This window comes from Bombina bombina, chromosome 10 (genome assembly GCF_027579735.1).
Source record: "Bombina bombina isolate aBomBom1 chromosome 10, aBomBom1.pri, whole genome shotgun sequence".
In the NCBI taxonomy this organism is placed as follows: Eukaryota; Metazoa; Chordata; class Amphibia; order Anura; family Bombinatoridae; genus Bombina; species Bombina bombina.
This window is the reverse complement of record NC_069508.1, coordinates 159670650-159690612: the sequence shown is the minus strand read 5'-3', so window position 1 is coordinate 159690612 and position 19963 is coordinate 159670650. Positions and strand designations below refer to the sequence as shown.

At 39.1% G+C, this 19963-nt stretch overlaps 1 protein-coding gene across 1 annotated transcript in view; it reads left to right on the top strand.

The window, feature by feature from the left end:
* PCSK9 (proprotein convertase subtilisin/kexin type 9) overlaps positions 1 to 19594 on the top strand; it is a 77871-nt gene extending 58277 nt beyond the window's left edge. The window contains exon 12 of the mRNA XM_053693423.1: positions 15788 to 19594. Coding sequence (XP_053549398.1) covers positions 15788 to 15988 — 201 coding nt within the window. The 3' untranslated portion in view covers positions 15989 to 19594. The remainder of the gene's footprint in view (positions 1 to 15787) is intronic.
* The last annotated feature ends 369 nt before the right edge of the window (positions 19595 to 19963 follow it).

Sequence of the window (19963 nt, the reverse complement as noted above, 5' to 3'; positions counted from 1 at the left end):
TTCTTCCGGGGGAGTGGGATTTCCTCCGGAGGTCAAGACCAAGCAGGAGAGGGCTTTGGTTTTTTTGACAGCGCCTGCGTAGCCACGCAGGACCTGGTATGCAGATCTGGTGGACATGTCATCCTTTCCATCACGGTCTCTGCTTCTGAGACAGGTCCCTCTACCTCAGGGTCCTTTCAACCATCTAAATAGAATCAATCTGAGATGGACTGCCTGGAGACTGAACGCTTGATGTTATCAAAGCATGGCTTCTCCGAGTCAGTCATTGATACCTTAATACAGACATGAAAGCCTGTCTCTAGGAAAATTGAACATAGATATGGTGTAAATATCTGATTGTTATGAATCCAAGGGTTACTCATGGAGTAAAGTCTGGATTCCCAGGATATTATCTTTTCTCCAAGATGTTTTTGAGAAAAGGGTTGTCAGCTAATTCCTTAAAAGGGGACAGATTTTTACTCTGTCTATTTTTTTGCACAAGCGTCTGGCAGGTATTCTAGACGTTCAGGCATTTGGTCAGGCTTTGGTTAGATCCAAGCCTGTGTTTAAAACTGTTGCTCCGCCATGGAGCTTAAACCTGATTCTTAAGGTTCTTCAAGAAGTTCCGTTTGAACCTTTTTTGTTCCATAGATATCAATCTTTATCTTGGAAAGTTCCTTTTGGGTAGCTAATTCCTCGACTCGTAGAGTCTCCAAGTTATCTGTGTTACAATGTGATTCTCCTTATCTGGTCCTTCGTACGGATAAGGTAGTCCTGCGTACCAACCTGGTTTTTTTTCCTAAGGTGGTATCTAACAAGTACATCACTCAAGAGATAGTTGTTCCATGCTTGTATCCTAATCCTTCCTCAAAGAAGGAACGTCTATTACACAATATTGGACGTGGTTTGTGCTTTAAAGTTTTACTTACAAGCTACTACAGTTTTCATCAAACGTTCACCTTGTTTGTTGTCTATTCTGGACAGAGGAGAGGTCAAAAGACTTCAGCAGCCTCTCTGTCTTTTTGGTTAAAAAGCATAATTCATTTAGCTTATGAGACTGCTGGACAGCAGCCTCCTGAAGGGATTACAGCTCATTCTACTAGAGCTGTGGTTTTCACTTGGGCCTTTTTTAAATGTGGCTTCTGTTGAACAGATTTACAAGACGGAGTCTTGGTCTGCGCTTCATACTTTTCAAATTTAACAAATTTGATACCTTGCTTCTTCGGAGGCTATTTTTGGGAGAAAGGGTTTTTTACAGGCAGTGGTAACTTCCGTTTAAGTACCTGCCTTGTCCCTCCCATCATCCGTGTACTTTAGCTTTGGTATTGGTATTGCATAAGTAATGGATGATCCGTGGACTGGATACACTTAACAAGAGAAAACATAATTTATGCTTACCTGATAAATTTATTTCTCTTGTAGTGTATCCAGTCCACGGCCCGCCCTGTCACTTTAAGGCAGGTAATTTTTTCATTTGAACTACAGTCACCACTGCACCCTATGGTTTTTCCTTTCTCTGCATGTTTTCGGTCGAATGACTGAATATGGCAGTTAGGGGAGGAGCTATATAGCAGCTTTGCTGTGGGTGGACTCTTGCAGCTTCCTGTTGGGAAGGAGAATATATTCCATAAGTAATGGATGATCCGTGGACTGGATACACTACAAGAGAAATAAATTTATCAGGTAAGCATAAATTATGTTTTTTGGCTTCCAATGAAATCAATGAGAAAATAAAAAATGATTGATTTTACTGAGTTTACATGTAGCACGTTATATAATATTTATCAATTATATTAATATTTTCAAAAACATCCAAGTTGAATTGAATAATTGACAAATACACAATACAATGACAATGCAATAGCACTTATATTGAAATTTACATGAGCAGTAGAATATTTTTGGCAAATTTAAAAAGGACAACTTTCCAATTTGCTTTAATTATTTAATTTGCTTCATTCTCTTAATATTCTTTGTTTAAAAGCATACCTAGGTAGGCTGAGGAGCTGAAAGCTAGCTGCTGATTGGTGGCTGCACATATATACCTCTTATTATTGGCTCACTGATATGTTCAGCTAGCTCTCAGTAGTGCATTGCTGCGCCTTCAAAAAGGATGCCAAAAGAATGAAGCAATATTGATAATAGAAGTAAGTTAAAAAGTTTTTTAAAATGATATGTTCTATCTTAATTTGGGGTTTTATGTCCCTTTAATCTAATTTTCCTTCTCCCTATATCATGTGACAATCATTAGCCAATCACAAAATGCATATACATATATACTGTGTACTTTTGCAAGAGGAGCTGGAGCCTCAGACAATATAAAAAGATACACGTTTTGATAACTGAAGTATATTGGAAAGTGTTTTATCTGAATCATGGCTTTAGTTGCCCTTTCAGTTAAAATGATGGCGGGGGGGGGTTACGCTGGACACCTGAAGAAATACCAGTGCACTTGTAAAATGCAATGAGAAAATGTATAAACCTACAGTAAAAAGACTCCCATGGCGAGCCTACAGCCACCTCACATGTGGTGAGATAAATCACCCTGACATTGGGGCGGAATTATCAAGGACCGAATGGCCCCTGATCCCCATGTTTCCGCGTGAGCCTTCAGGCTTGCCGGAAAAAGCAGTTAAGAAGCAGCGGTCTTAAGACCGCTGCTCCTTAACTGGTTCGCCTGCTCTGAGGCTGCGGACAGCAACCCGCCTGATCCTATACAATCGGGCTGATTGACACCCCCTGCTGCAGGGGGCAGCATTGCACAAGCAGTTCACCGGAACTGCTTGTGCAATGGTAAACACTGACAGCGTATGCTGTTGGCATTCAGTGATGTCTGTCGGGATCATGTCGGACAGACCGTTAATAAATCAGCCCCATTGACTTGTTCCTGGTGACTGACACGCCCTCCTCTGGTGCCATTGGTTGCATGAGAGCAGGGGGAGGCCTCACTAGTGACCTTATCACAACTACCTGTGCTTCTGAACTCTCAAAGCGATAAGGACGCTTTCTGCGCTCATCATTTTATTGTTATGTTTGGTTTGTTACTGTCTCTTTTTGGGACTCAAGTGAATATCATCTGCTAGCTGATAACTATGTCTGCAGTCAATCTGCGCACATACTCCTGCTATGTAGGGGGGGTATTAAACTTCTCTATTTAAAAAGGGGCATCTGTGGATACGGTTGTATTTTTTAAAGTATTTTCAGACTTTCCACTGAGCTGTTTCATACACTATGGGCTAAATTACAAGTGGAGCACAAAAAACAGAATTTATGTTTACCTGATAAATTACTTTCTCCAACAGTGTGTCCGGTCCACGGCGTCATCCTTACTTGTGGGATATTCTCTTCCCCAACAGGAAATGGCAAAGAGCCCAGCAAAGCTGGTCACATGATCCCTCCTAGGCTCCGCCTTCCCCAGTCATTCGACCGACTTAAAGGAGGAATATTTGCATAGGAGAAACCATATGATACCGTGGTGACTGTAGTTAAAGAAAATAAATCATCAGACCTGATTAAAAAACCAGGGCGGGCCATGGACCGGACACACCGTTGGAGAAAGTAATTTATCAGGTAAACATAAATTCTGTTTTCTCCAACATAGGTGTGTCCGGTCCACGGCGTCATCCTTACTTGTGGGAACCAATACCAAAGCTTTAGGACACGGATGAAGGGAGGGAGCAAATCAGGTCACCTAGATGGAAGGCACCACGGCTTGCAAAACCTTTCTCCCAAAAATAGCCTCAGAAGAAGCAAAAGTATCAAACTTGTAAAATTTAGTAAAAGTGTGCAGTGAAGACCAAGTCGCTGCCTTACATATCTGATCAACAGAAGCCTCGTTCTTGAAGGCCCATGTGGAAGCCACAGCCCTAGTGGAATGAGCTGTGATTCTTTCAGGAGGCTGCCGTCCGGCAGTCTCATAAGCCAATCTGATGATGCTTTTAATCCAAAAAGAGAGAGAGGTAGAAGTTGCTTTTTGACCTCTCCTTTTACCAGAATAAACAACAAACAAGGAAGATGTTTGTCTAAAATCCTTTGTAGCATCTAAATAGAATTTTAGAGCACGAACAACATCCAAATTGTGCAACAAACGTTCCTTCTTTGAAACTGGATTCGGACACAAAGAAGGCACAACTATCTCCTGGTTAATGTTTTTGTTAGAAACAACTTTCGGAAGAAAACCAGGTTTAGTACGTAAAACCACCTTATCTGCATGGAACACCAGATAAGGAGGAGAACACTGCAGAGCAGATAATTCTGAAACTCTTCTAGCAGAAGAAATTGCAACCAAAAACAAAACTTTCCAAGATAATAACTTAATATCAACGGAATGTAAGGGTTCAAACGGAACCCCCTGAAGAACTGAAAGAACTAAATTGAGACTCCAAGGAGGAGTCAAAGGTTTGTAAACAGGCTTGATTCTAACCAGAGCCTGAACAAAGGCTTGAACATCTGGCACAGCTGCCAGCTTTTTGTGAAGTAACACAGACAAGGCAGAAATCTGTCCCTTCAAGGAACTTGCAGATAATCCTTTCTCCAAACCTTCTTGAAGAAAGGATAGAATCTTAGGAATTTTTACCTTGTCCCAAGGGAATCCTTTAGATTCACACCAACAGATATATTTTTTCCATATTTTGTGGTAAATTTTTCTAGTTACAGGCTTTCTGGCCTGAACAAGAGTATCAATGACAGAATCTGAGAACCCTCGCTTTGATAGGATCAAGCGTTCAATCTCCAAGCAGTCAGTTGGAGTGAGACCAGATTCGGATGTTCGAACGGACCTTGAACAAGAAGGTCTCGTCTCAAAGGTAGCTTCCATGGTGGAGCCGATGACATATTCACCAGGTCTGCATACCAAGTCCTGCGTGGCCACGCAGGAGCTATCAAGATCACCGATGCCCTCTCCTGATTGATCCTGGCTACCAGCCTGGGGATGAGAGGAAACGGCGGGAATACATAAGCTAGTTTGAAGGTCCAAGGTGCTACTAGTGCATCTACTAGAGTCGCCTTGGGATCCCTGGATCTGGACCCGTAGCAAGGAACCTTGAAGTTCTGACGAGAGGCCATCAGATCCATGTCTGGAATGCCCCACAATTGAGTAATTTGGGCAAAGATTTCTGGATGGAGTTCCCACTCCCCCGGATGAAATGTCTGACGACTCAGAAAATCCGCTTCCCAATTTTCCACTCCTGGGATGTGGATTGCAGACAAGTGGCAGGAGTGAGTCTCCGCCCATTGAATGATTTTGGTCACTTCTTCCATCGCCAGGGAACTCCTTGTTCCCCCCTGATGGTTGATGTACGCAACAGTCGTCATGTTGTCTGATTGAAACCGTATGAACTTGGCCTTTGCTAGCTGAGGCCAAGCCTTGAGAGCATTGAATATCGCTCTCAGTTCCAGAATATTTATCGGGAGAAGAGATTCTTCCCGAGACCAAAGACCCTGAGCTTTCAGGGGTCCCCAGACCGCGCCCCAGCCCACCAGACTGGCGTCGGTCGTGACAATGACCCACTCTGGTCTGCGGAAGCTCATCCCCTGTGACAGGTTGTACAGGGACAGCCACCAACGGAGTGAATCTCTGGTCCTCTGATCTACTTGTATCGTCGGAGACAAGTCTGTATAGTCCCCATTCCACTGACTGAGCATGCACAGTTGTAATGGTCTTAGATGAATTCGCGCAAAAGGAACTATGTCCATTGCCGCTACCATCAAACCTATTACTTCCATGCACTGCGCTATGGAAGGAAGAGGAACAGAATGAAGTATTTGACAAGAGTTTAGAAGTTTTGATTTTCTGGCCTCTGTCAGAAAAATCCTCATTTCTAAGGAGTCTATTATTGTTCCCAAGAAGGGAACCCTTGTTGACGGAGATAGAGAACTTTTTTCTACGTTCACTTTCCACCCGTGAGATCTGAGAAAGGCCAGGACAATGTCCGTGTGAGCCTTTGCTTGAGGAAGGGACGACGCTTGAATCAGAATGTCGTCCAAGTAAGGTACTACTGCAATGCCCCTTGGTCTTAGCACCGCTAGAAGGGACCCTAGTACCTTTGTGAAAATCCTTGGAGCAGTGGCTAATCCGAACGGAAGTGCCACAAACTGGTAATGCTTGTCCAGGAATGCGAACCTTAGGAACCGATGATGTTCCTTGTGGATAGGAATATGTAGATACGCATCCTTTAAATCCACCGTGGTCATGAATTGACCTTCCTGGATGGAAGGAAGAATTGTTCGAATGGTTTCCATTTTGAACGATGGAACCTTGAGAAACTTGTTTAGGATCTTGAGATCTAAGATTGGTCTGAATGTTCCCTCTTTTTTGGGAACTACGAACAGATTAGAGTAGAACCCCATCCCTTGTTCTCCTAAAGGAACAGGATGAATCACTCCCATTTTTAACAGGTCTTCTACACAATGTAAGAATGCCTCTCTTTTTATGTGGTCTGAAGACAATTGAGACCTGTGGAACCTCCCCCTTGGGGGAAGCCCCTTGAATTCCAGAAGATAACCTTGGGAGACTATTTCTAGTGCCCAAGGATCCAGAACATCTCTTGCCCAAGCCTGAGCGAAGAGAGAGAGTCTGCCCCCCCACCAGATCCGGTCCCGGATCGGGGGCCAACATCTCATGCTGTCTTGGTAGCAGTGGCAGGTTTCTTGGCCTGCTTTCCTTTGTTCCAGCCTTGCATTGGTCTCCAGGCTGGCTTGGCTTGAGAAGTATTACCCTCTTGCTTAGAGGACGTAGCACTTGGGGCTGGTCCGTTTCTGCGAAAGGGACGAAAATTAGGTTTATTTTTGGCCTTGAAAGACCTATCCTGAGGAAGGGCGTGGCCCTTGCCCCCAGTGATATCAGAGATAATCTCTTTCAAGTCAGGGCCAAACAGCGTTTTCCCCTTGAAAGGAATGTTAAGCAATTTGTTCTTGGAAGACGCATCCGCTGACCAAGATTTTAACCAAAGCGCTCTGCGCGCCACAATAGCAAAACCAGAATTTTTCGCCGCTAACCTAGCCAATTGCAAAGTGGCGTCTAGGGTGAAAGAATTAGCCAATTTGAGAGCATGAATTCTGTCCATAATCTCCTCATAAGAAGAAGAATTATTATTGAGCGCCTTTTCTAGCTCATCGAACCAGAAACACGCTGCTGTAGTGACAGGAACAATGCATGAAATTGGTTGTAGAAGGTAACCTTGCTGAACAAACATCTTTTTAAGCAAACCTTCTAATTTTTTATCCATAGGATCTTTGAAAGCACAACTATCTTCTATGGGTATAGTGGTGCGTTTGTTTAGAGTAGAAACCGCCCCCTCGACCTTGGGGACTGTCTGCCATAAGTCCTTTCTGGGGTCGACCATAGGAAACAATTTTTTAAATATGGGGGGAGGGACGAAAGGTATACCGGGCCTTTCCCATTCTTTATTTACAATGTCCGCCACCCGCTTGGGTATAGGAAAAGCTTCGGGGGGCCCCGGGACCTCTAGGAACTTGTCCATTTTACATAGTTTCTCTGGAATGACCAAATTCTCACAATCATCCAGAGTGGATAACACCTCCTTAAGCAGAGCGCGGAGATGTTCCAATTTAAATTTAAATGTAATCACATCAGGTTCAGCTTGTTGAGAAATTTTCCCTGAATCTGAAATTTCTCCCTCAGACAAAACCTCCCTGGCCCCCTCAGACTGGTGTAGGGGCCCTTCAGAACCAATATCATCAGCGTCCTCATGCTCTTCAGTATTTTCTAAAACAGAGCAGTCGCGCTTTCGCTGATAAGTGGGCATTTTGGCTAAAATGTTTTTGATAGAATTATCCATTACAGCCGTTAATTGTTGCATAGTAAGGAGTATTGGCGCGCTAGATGTACTAGGGGCCTCCTGTGTGGGCAAGACTGGTGTAGACGAAGGAGGGGATGATGCAGTACCATGCTTACTCCCCTCACTTGAGGAATCATCTTGGGCATCATTTTCTCTAAATTTTGTGTCACATAAATCACATCTATTTAAATGAGAAGGAACCTTGGCTTCCCCACATTCAGAACACAGTCTATCTGGTAGTTCAGACATGTTAAACAGGCAAAAACTTGATAACAAAGTACAAAAAAACGTTTTAAAATAAACCGTTACTGTCACTTTAAATTTTAAACTGAACACACTTTATTACTGCAATTGCGAAAAAGTATGAAGGAATTGTTCAAAATTCACCAAAATTTCACCACAGTGTCTTAAAGCCTTAAAAGTATTGCACACCAAATTTGGAAGCTTTAACCCTTAAAATAACGGAACCGGAGCCGTTTTTATATTTAACCCCTTTACAGTCCCTGGTATCTGCTTTGCTGAGACCCAACCAAGCCCAAAGGGGAATACGATACCAAATGACGCCTTCAGAAAGTCTTTTCTATGTATCAGAGCTCCTCACACATGCATCTGCATGTCATGCTTCTCAAAAACAAGTGCGCAATAGAGGCGCGAAAATGTGACTCTGCCTATGATTAGGGAAAGCCCCTAGATTGAATAATAAAAACTACAGTTAAACACCAAAAAACTCTAAGCCATCTCCGTGGAGATGTTGCCTGTACAACGGCAAAGAGAATGACTGGGGAAGGCGGAGCCTAGGAGGGATCATGTGACCAGCTTTGCTGGGCTCTTTGCCATTTCCTGTTGGGGAAGAGAATATCCCACAAGTAAGGATGACGCCGTGGACCGGACACACCTATGTTGGAGAAATATTAGTGTTAACATTATTGTGCGCTGATTTACAAAAGGAATCGATGTATGGTGCTTAGAAGTACAAAAAAAGGTGAGGCAGGAGCACAATAAAAATGAAGAGCATCAAGTTTATTAAACAAAAATGATAAAATGACAACAGTCAAATCGTAAATGGTACAAAAAAGCCGGTGTAGCAGAGGTCTTACGTGTTTCAGCTTACGCCTTCCTCATAGACTGTGCTACAGCGGTCACTGGTGGCAACATAAGTACTCTCAAAATTGCTTAACACCTGTTACATTTTCTACGTAATCAGCTGAACCTTAAAGAAACATACCCTACTGTATACCTGCCATTGCTTAAAGGGACAGTCTACACCAAATTTTTTCTTATTTAAAAAGATAGATAATCCCTTTATTACCCATTCCCTAGTTTTGCACAACCAACACAGTTATATTAATATACTTTTTACCTCTGCGATTACCTTGTATCTAAGCCTTTGCAGACAGCCTCCTTATCTAAGTGCCTTTGACAGACATGCAGTGTAGTCAATCAGTGAAGACTCCTAAATAACTTCACGGGAGTGAGCACAATGTTATCTATATGACACATGTGAACTAGCACAGTCTAACTGTGAAAAACTTTCAAAATGCTCTGAGCTAGGAGGCGGTTTTCAACTGTTTAGAAATCAGTTTGAGTCTAGCTAGGTTTAGCTTTTCAAAAATACCACCAAGGGAACAAAGCAAATTTGATGATAAAAGTAAATTGGAAAGTTGTTTAAAATTGCATGCCCTATCTGTATCATGAAAGTTTAGTTTTGACTTTACTGTCCCTTTAAGTACAATTGTCTCTTGCAACTGGAATGGAATGTAGCCGAATACATATAATATATTTATAACAAGCCCTGTAAAAAACTACTCGTATTATACAGAAAAAGTGAAAGTAAGCATAATACGGCTAATTCTAAAGCCGACTGATACATATATATTAATCACTGTTCCAACTGGTAATGGACAGGAGACAGAGCTGTGGAAATATATATGGCTGGTCATATGGAGTCTCAGAGCTCCAATTAAATGTGCTCTCAAAGAAAACATAAACATTAGCCTATAGCCCAAAATATACAGTGTTATACTGTGTGGTAGCTAAGTATCTTGTGTCCAACATCAGTAAATTCACGATTACAAACAGTGATATATGAAAGCATAGGCTTAGAAAGATCTTGTTACATAAAACAGTAAAAAGAACCAGTCAGGAACATCTGAAAAGTGTTACTAAAACCCATCTATATATATTCACTCAGCCTCTTATGTCGGGACATAGTATTATGTTGAGGACAAGATGGTAAATTACAGAATCACTTATATACCAAAAAAGCACATGAATATACACAGGTATACAGGATATTATGCAGGATAATGATTTTTAGAGAGATGTACAAGACAGATTACATAAAAAGATTCAACAGATAAAATTCAACAAATAAACAAAACAAAGGTGAACAAAATATATAATAATAAAGAATATATAGGACACTAGATGCATTTGCTAAAGTAACCAATATCATAAGGAGAATTGACTCCAACGTAAGAGCAATATGATCATCCCGTGCCCCATGTAAATACTATATGGAGATGTTAAGGTTAAGTTAAAATTACGAAGATTTATCTCCAACAATACGTGAGATCGGTCTGTATGTTTAGACCATCTGGTGCCCAGGATTTAAGTTTAAATATCCAAAAGGCCTCTCTAGTGCGTAGCAAATTATTTCTGTCCCCTCCTCTCCATGGCATCTTAACATGTTCGATCACTTGCCACTTTAGATATTCTATATTACCAGCATGGGCATTTTTAAAATGAAGTGCTACCTGGGAGTCAGGGGAGTCTGATTTTACATCCCTAAGATGCTCCTTAATCCTTTCCCTGGCCTCCCTTGTAGTAAGCCCAACATACTGCACTTTACAGATTATACATGTAACTAGATAAATTACAAATGTGGAGCGGCAGTTGGTACATGCATCAATGGAAAAAGCCCTTTGTGTCAACTGTAAGGCATGCACATATACTCAAGTAGGCAAACAATTTCAGTCAATAGTGACACAAAGGTTTTTTTCTATTGATGCATGTACCAACTACCGCTCTACATTTGTAATTTATCTAGTTACATGTATCATCTGTAAAGTGCAGTATGTTGGGTTTACTACAAGGGAGGCCAGGGAAAGGATTAAGGAGCATCTTAGGGATGTAAAATCAGACTCCCCTGACTCCCAGGTAGAACTTCATTTTAAAAATGCCCATGCTGGTAATATAGAATATCTAAAGTGGCAAGTGATTGAACATGTTAAGATGCCATGGAGAGGAGGGGACAGAGATAAGTTGCTACAAACTAGAGAGGCCTTTTGCATATTTAAACTTAAATCCAGGGCACCAGATGGTCTAAACATACAGACCGATCTCATAAATTGTTGGAGATAAATCTCCGTAATTTCAACTTAACATCTCCATATAGTATTTACATGGGGCACGGGATGATCATATTGCTCTAACTGCTACAATACGTTGGAGTCAATTCTCCTTATGATATTGGTTACTTTAGCAAATGCATCTAGTGTCCTATATATTCTTTATTATTATATATTTTGTTCACCTTTGTTTTGTTTATTTGTTGAATTTTATCTGTTGAATCTTTTTATGTAATCTGTCTTGTACATCTCTCTAAAAATCATTATCATGCATAATATCCTGTATACCTGTGCATATTCATGTGCTTTTTTGGTATATAAGTGATTCTGTAATTTACCATCTTGTCCTCAACATAATACTATGTCCCGACATAAGAGGCTGAGTGAATATATATAGATGGTTTTAGTAACACTTTACAGATGTTCCTGACTGGTTCTTTTTACTAATGTTTTATGTAACAAGATTTTTCTAAGCCTATGCTTTCATATATCACTGTTTGTAATCGTGAATTTACTGATGTTGGACACAAGATACTGAGATACCACACAGTAGAACACTGTATATTTTGGGCTATAGGCTAATGTTTATGTTTTCTTTGAGAGCACATTTAATTGGAGCTCTGAGACTCCATATGACCAGCCATATATATTTCCACAGCTCTGTCTCCTGTCCATTACCAGTTGGAACAGTGATTAATATAGATGTATCAGTCGGCTTTAGAATTAGCCGTATTATGCTTACTTTCACTTTTTCTGTATAATACGAGTAGTTTTTTCCAGGGCTTGTTATAAATATATTATATGTATTCTGCTACATTCCATTCCAGTTGCAAGAGACAATTGTACATAATCAATGATATTAGTTATTGTTTAAGTGTTAAGCAATTTTGAGAGTACTTATGATGCCGCCAGTGACCGGTGTAGCAAGGTCTATGAGGAAGGCGTAAGCTGAAACACGTAAGACCTCTGCTACACCGGCTTTTTTGTACCATTTACGATTTGACTGTTGTCATTTTATCCTTTTTGTTTAATAAACTTGATGCTCTTAATTTTTATTGCGCTCCCCTGCCTCGCCTTTTTTTGTACTTCTAAGTTTGGATTCTACGGAATTACTGGGGTTTCCCAGGCGGTTTGCAGGGATCTTGAGTGAAGGAGGAGGAGGAGCAGGTAAGCTTGGCGTAGTAACGCTGCCAACACAAACATATGGTTCACCGAGGAGACCGCAGAAGGAATTGTGATTAAAGTGAGAAGAACACCAAAGTAATATAGTTCAGGAGCGCTAGAAAAGCTTAAAGGATGATATGGAGACTTATATTAAAGTAATAAGTGTAATTTATTTTCTAAAATAGCATAAAGAATAATGCAGTTTCTTCTATAAAAATAATAAAACAAAGTTTTTCTAAAACAAATAACAAAAACAGAGAAATATTCACTAAAAACAAAGACAGAAAAATATTTAAATGGGGGACGTCTCCCTGTGTAATTAATGGTTATATATGAAAACAAATAAATAAATAATTACTTAAGGTTGATAGATGTTTATACCTAACCTTTTTATGTATTTCACACTTGATAACACACTCCTGTTATTGTGTAATATATATATATATATATATATATATATATACCACCTTAATCCACCTTGTATAATATTAGATATAAAAACAAACAAAATAGAGTGTCTTTAAAATGATTCCACCTTGATGCTATCGTGACAGATTGTCAAATAAAATGTTCATCAAAATATTTGGGTTTTAAAAGTTCATTTTGTGAATGAAGATGTTTCAATTTAAAAGTTCATTTATACTGTGCAAACCGATACACTTTTGTTCTCAGAATGATGTAGATTTGTAAGTTTATACATTTGCAAATTCGTAAATTTGTAACACTTGAGTCTTTTTTGCAAGTTGTAATAGGCAATGTTATTGTGGTGTTTATAGAGCTTACCGGGTCTTCTGACACTTTCTGTGTCTGGCGATTTTTCAATCTTTCTTACCGGGAAGTTTTCTGTGCCTCGTCAGCCTTCCAGTCTTGTACGATACAAGATTCTCCTGGAACCTGATTCTCAGAGCCTGTTCTTGTCTGTGTGACCCCGGTATTTCAATTCCTTCTCCTTTGATTGTCTCTTGCTGTCAGTTCCAGCGGCAGGCTTTAGGACTGGGTATATACTTGCTATACACGCTCCGGCGTGTTAATATCTCATTCAGAATTCGATGTACAAACGGCCGTTTGTTTTAACTTACTTCTTCTTCCCCCGTACTCAATTGGTGTTTGAGATCTTGCAGGGGATATGCGAGCTGTGGTAGGTAACGTCTACGCGTTTCGCCAGCCGGCTTTATCAAGTCCGTCTGAGAACAAAAGTGTATCGGTTTGCACAGTATACATGAACTTTTAAATTGAAACATCTTCATTGACAAAATGAACTTTTAAAACCGGAATATTTTGATGAACATTTTATTTGACAATCTGTCACGATAGCATCAAGGTGGAATCATTTTAAAGACACTCTATTTTGTTTGTTTTTCTATCCAATATTATACAAGGTGGATTAAGGTGGTATATATATGTGTTATAAAGTGTGAAATACATAAAAAGGTTAGGTATAAACATCAACCTTAAGTAATTATTTATTTATTTGTTTTCATATATAACCATTAATTACACAGGGAGACGTCCCCCATTTAAATATTTCTCTGTTTTTGTTATTTGTTTTAGAAAAACTTTGTTTTATTATTTTTATAGAAGAAACTGCATTATTCTTTATGCTATTTTAGAAAATAAACTACACTTATTACTTTAATATAAGTCTCCATATCATCCTTTAAGATTTTCTAGCGCTCCTGAACTATATTACTTTGGTGTTGTTATAGTTGTAAATTGGTAATCATAGGGAAAATTACCGTGAGGGAGCATAAGGATAATAACTTGGCGCTAATCTTAATCTAACCCATACACATTAAAGTGAGAAGAGACAGAGTAAGTTTCCTTTCACTATTTTATTACATCACTTATCTACCTGGGAATTGACTCTTTGGATGTTATATGCCATTATTTCTTGTTGTACAAATATCTGGTTTTGGTGCTATTTAGCAAGTACAGATAGCTACAACACTGAGCGCTGTATTGGGGAAGTTTATTGTTTTCATACGATATATAGTACTCCCACTTGTAATCTAGCCCATAATATTTTATATTATATGATACAAAATCCTATCCTAGAACCAAACAAAATGACAAGTATAAAGGATGAATAGTCAATATCCCAACTTCTCTAGAAATAGAGCCGGTTTAGGCATCGCGTTTACGCAACAGTCTACACTGTTTAAGCCATAACAAAAGTAATTATACATTATACAAAGTGTGAAGGCTAAATCCTAGGTATCTTGTCTTCTCTAAAGACTGAACCAGGTGAGATATTCTCAAATAACATCTATGTTTAAGCCATAAGTTTGTAAACTTTTTAGATGTTGTATCCAGAAAGTTTCTTGTTGCCGTAAACGTAACCGTCTATTTTCTGCTGAAGAGGGGCACCAATCAATGATTTCTATTTGTTATGTTTTAGGGTGAATTCCACAACATTCTTTAAATGGCAAAGCAAACTATGTTAATCAGATTTGTGTTTGATGTTGTAAAAATGCTCATTAGCTAGTTGAAAAACATTAAAACATGGAAAACCATTATGCAATATGTGTAAATACATCAAACGTGATCCGATCTTTCATAGCTCCAATAAGTCTAAAATTTACAATATAAAACGTTGTTCTTGTGATTCTACGTACGGGGTTGTAATACATTTTTTATCAGGAGATTTAAATGTTGCAATGTCAGCATTGTTAGGATTCTCTGGTTAACATTTTTTACCATCAACTTGTAATACAGATTGTACACTATTCTTTGCACAAGGTCACACAATAGATAATGCACCCTGCGCTATAGATCCATATGTGCGTCATTGTCCTATGTGTTTGTTGTATTTGGTGTGTTATGCGATTATGCGACAGGGGCATCTCCTCCACAGTAATCACATAAAATGGACAGTCTACACCAGCATTTTTATTGTTTAAAAAGATAGATAATCCCTTTATTACCCATTCCCCAGTTTTGCATAATCAGCAGTTACATTAATACACGTTTTACCTATGTGATTACCTTGTATCTAAGCCTCTTATTTCAGTTCTTTTGACAGACTTGCATTTTAGCATATCAGTGCTGACTCCTAGGAAACCACGTGCGTGAGCACATTATCTATATGGCACACATGAACTAACGCTCTCTATTTAGGAAAAACTGTCAAAATGCATTCAGATAAGAGGCAGTCTTCAAGGGCTAAGAAATTAGCATATTGACCTACCTTTGTTTAGCTTTCAACTAAGAATAACAAGAGAACAAAGCAAAATTGATGATAAAAGTAAAATGGAAAGTTGTTTAAAATGACATACCCTATCTGAATCATGAAAGTTTAAATTTTGACTAGACTGTCCCTTTAAATGACTGACTTATTAAAATCATCTATCCATGTTCTTATTGGAAAGAGGGAACTACTGGTTCAGCATCACACCCCTTTGTTTAGTTAAAAAGGGCTACAAGTTTCTAAAAAAAAAAAAAGGCCCAGTGTAAATTAACAGAACATTAATGCTTTTTCCCTATTTGCTATTACAGGTGACTGTTATATGTGACGATGGTTGGACCCTCACAGACTGCAATGCATATTCTCGCAGTTCCAACTCTTTGGGAGCATATTCCATTGATAACACATGTGTTGTGTCAAACGTCAAAGGTGGAAAAGGAACTACAGCTATTGCCATCTGTTGTCAGAGCAAGAACAGAGAAACCAATTCTCAAAACTCAAATTATAGGTGACTGTGTGCAAGCAACCAACTGATCTGAGATACCCTGTACAAGCAACCAACTGATCTGAGATACCCTGTACAAGCAACAAACTGATCTGAGATACCCTGTACAAGCAACAAACTGGTCTGAGATACCCTGTACAAGCAACAAACTGATCTCAGATACCCTGTGTAAGCAACAAACTGATCTGAGATACCCTGTGTAAGCAACCAGCTGATCTGAGATACACTGTGCAAGCAACCAACTGATCTGAGATACCCTGTGCAAGCAACCAACTCATCTGAGATACACTGTACAAGCGACTAACTGATCTGAGATACCCTGTACAAGCGGCTAACTGATCTGAGATACACTGTACAAGCGGCTAACTGATCTGAGATACACTGTACAAACAACTAATTGATCTGAGATACCCTGTACAAGCAACTAACTGATCTGAGATACACTGTACAAGTAACTAACTAACTGATCTGAGATACCCTATACAAGCAACTAACTGATCTGAGATACCCTATACAAGCAACTAACTGATCTGAGATACCCTGTACAAGGAACTAATTGATCTGATCTGAGATACCCTGCACAAACAACTAATTGATCTGAGATACCCTGTACAAGCAACTAACTGATCTGAGATACACTGTGTAAGCAACAAAGTGATCTGAGATACCTTGTGTAAGCAACAAACTGATCTGAGATACCCTGTGTAAGCAACAAACTGATCTGAGATACCCTGTGTAAGCAACCAGCTGATCTGAGATACACTGTGCAAGCAACCAACTGATCTGAGATACCCTGTACAAGCAACTAACTCATCTGAGATACACTGTACAAGCGGCTAACTGATCTGAGATACCCTGTACAAGCAACTAACTGATTTGAGATACCCTGTACAAACAACTAACTGATTTGAGATACCCTGTACAAACAACTAACTGATCTGAGATACACTGTACAAGCAACTAACTGATCTGAGATACACTGTACAAGCAACTAACTGATCTGAGATACACTGTACAAGCAACTAACTGATCTGAGATACCCTGTACAAACAACTAACTGATCTGAGATACACTGTACAAACATCTAACTGATCTGAGATACACTGTACAAACAACTAACTGATCTGAGATACACTGTACAAACAACTAACTGATCTGAGATACACTGTACAAACAACTAACGGATCTGAGATACACTGTACAAACATCTAACTGATCTGAGATACACTGTACAAACATCTAACTGATCTGAGATACACTGTACAAACAACTAACTGATGTGAGATACACTGTACAAACAACTAACTGATCTGAGATACACTGTACAAACATCTAACTGATCTGAGATACACTGTACAAACATCTAACTGATCTGAGATACACTGTACAAACAACTAACTGATCTGAGATACACTGTACAAACAACTAACTGATCTGAGATACACTGTACAAACAACTAACTGATCTGAGATACACTGTACAAACAACTAACTGATCTGAGATACCCTGTACAAGCAACTAACTGATCTGAGATACCCTGTACAAACAACTAACTGATCTGAGATACACTGTACAAACAACTAACTGATCTGAGATACACTGTACAAACAACTAACTGATCTGAGATACACTGTACAAACAACTAACTGATCTGAGATACACTGTACAAACAACTAACTGATCTGAGATACACTGTACAAGCAACTAACTGATCTGAGATACCCTGTACAAGCAACTAACTGATCTGAGATACACTGTACAAACATCTAACTGATCTGAGATACACTGTACAAACAACTAACTGATGTGAGATACACTGTACAAACAACTAACTGATCTGAGATACACTGTACAAACATCTAACTGATCTGAGATACACTGTACAAACAACTAACTGATCTGAGATACACTGTACAAACAACTAACTGATCTGAGATACCCTGTACAAACAACTAACTGATCTGAGATACACTGTACAAGCAACTAACTGATCTGAGATACCCTGTACAAACAACTAACTGATCTGAGATACACTGTACAAGCAACTAACTGATCTGAGATACACTGTACAAACAACTAACTGATCTGAGATACCTCAATACACAACATCTTGCTCACATCAAACGGTTATACTTATTATATGCAAAAAATGTGATGGCCATTGGGCTTAGACACACTCGGAAAGCAGAAACATTTGGCACAAAGGTTGTTTCTTTTGCCTGAAAAATAACCGGTCTAAATTTTACAAAATATTGTTTTATCCAACATTATCTCACACAATGGTTTCTCTCAACACAATCAGACCATGTACCGCTGTATGTTACTCTTTTAATGAAAACCTCTAGAATGTAATCAAGAGGAAGATGGAGGTCACAAGCCATCAAACAAAGCTGAGTTGCTTACATTTTTGTGCCAGGAGTGGCATAAAGTTACCCAACAGCAATGGGAAAGACTGGTGGAGAGCAACTTGTGACTGAAAATCCGGGTTATTGCACCAAATATTGATTCCTGAACGCTTGCTACATTAAAACATTAGTGCTGTGTTTAAGAATGATTATGAACTGGTTTTCTTTGCATTATTCGAGGTCTGAAAACACTGCATCTTTTTTGTTATTTTTTTGACCAGTCGTCATTTTCTGCAAATAAATGCTCTAAATGACAATATTTTTATTTGGAATTTGAGAGAAATGTTGTTAGTAGTCAAAAATATTCATTTTACTCAACCACATACCTATAAATAGTAAAATGTATCTAATTTAATTTTTAGTCTAATTTGTTATATTCCCTCTGTTAAAAATCATACCTTGGTAGGCTCAGGAGTAGCGTTGGACTGCTGATTGGTGGCTGCACATATATGCTTCTTGTCATTGGCTCACCAGATGTGTTCAGCTAGCTACCAATAGTGCATTGTTGCTCCTTCCACAAAGGATACTAAAAAAATGAAGCAAATTAGATAATAGAAGTAAATTGTAAAATTAAAGGGACACTGAACTCAAATTTTTTCTTTCGTGATTCAGATAGAGCATGAAATTTTAAGCAAATTTTCTAATTTACTCCTATTATCAAATTTTCTTCCTTCTCTTGGTATCTTTATTTGAAATGCACGAATGTAAGTTTAGATGCCGGCCCATTTTTGGTGAACAACCTGGGTTGTTCTTGCTGATTGGTGGATAAATTCATCCACCAATACAAAAAAGTGCTGTCCAGAGGTCTAAACCAAAAAAGAAGCTTAGATGCCTTCTTTTTCAAATCAAGATAGCAAGTGAATGAAGAAAAATTGATTATAGAGGTAAATTAGAAAGTTGCTTAAAATGGCATGCTTTATCTGAATTACTAAAATTTGCCTTCAGTGTCCCTTTAAGAATTCTATGCTCTCTCTAAATCATGAAAGAAAGAAAATGGGGTTTTATGGACCTTTAATATTCTAAATGTGGCAAATTGTAAAAAAAAAAAAATCTAAACATCCCCTTCCATAGTGGCCAAGCCTGAGATAAGCAGCTATCTTAACCTATAGTTCCCACACTAGTACAGTGATACCAAATTACTGCTATTAATACTACTAATACAGGATGCCATTACTTTGCTCCAAAATAAACTCTGCAACTGGTCTTCAGCTCTGGCCACAGCTTGTGTATCACGTTTTATTTCCCTTTACTGCAGTATTTCTCTTTTGTATGTCACATATTTATTTGGGAATTAGACTTCTTTGTAAAGACACATTGTGAATAAAATATTATGTATAATCCAGCGTGTTACAGTGTACAAGTAAGTGCTCTCACATAGCCAGAAAAGCAGAAAGGTCCCCTTCTCATGGTCGCGCTCTGCATCTCTATTTAGAAGAAGGGGTTGTACACGAGAGAGAAAGACAATTTCAAAATCCAGTTCTCCCATTATTCTAATTGGTTGATTGGGGGTTCCTGATAGGGTTCATCTGTGCCAGGAGTGGTTGCAGTTACGACTATTTGGTATCAGGGGTCAAGGT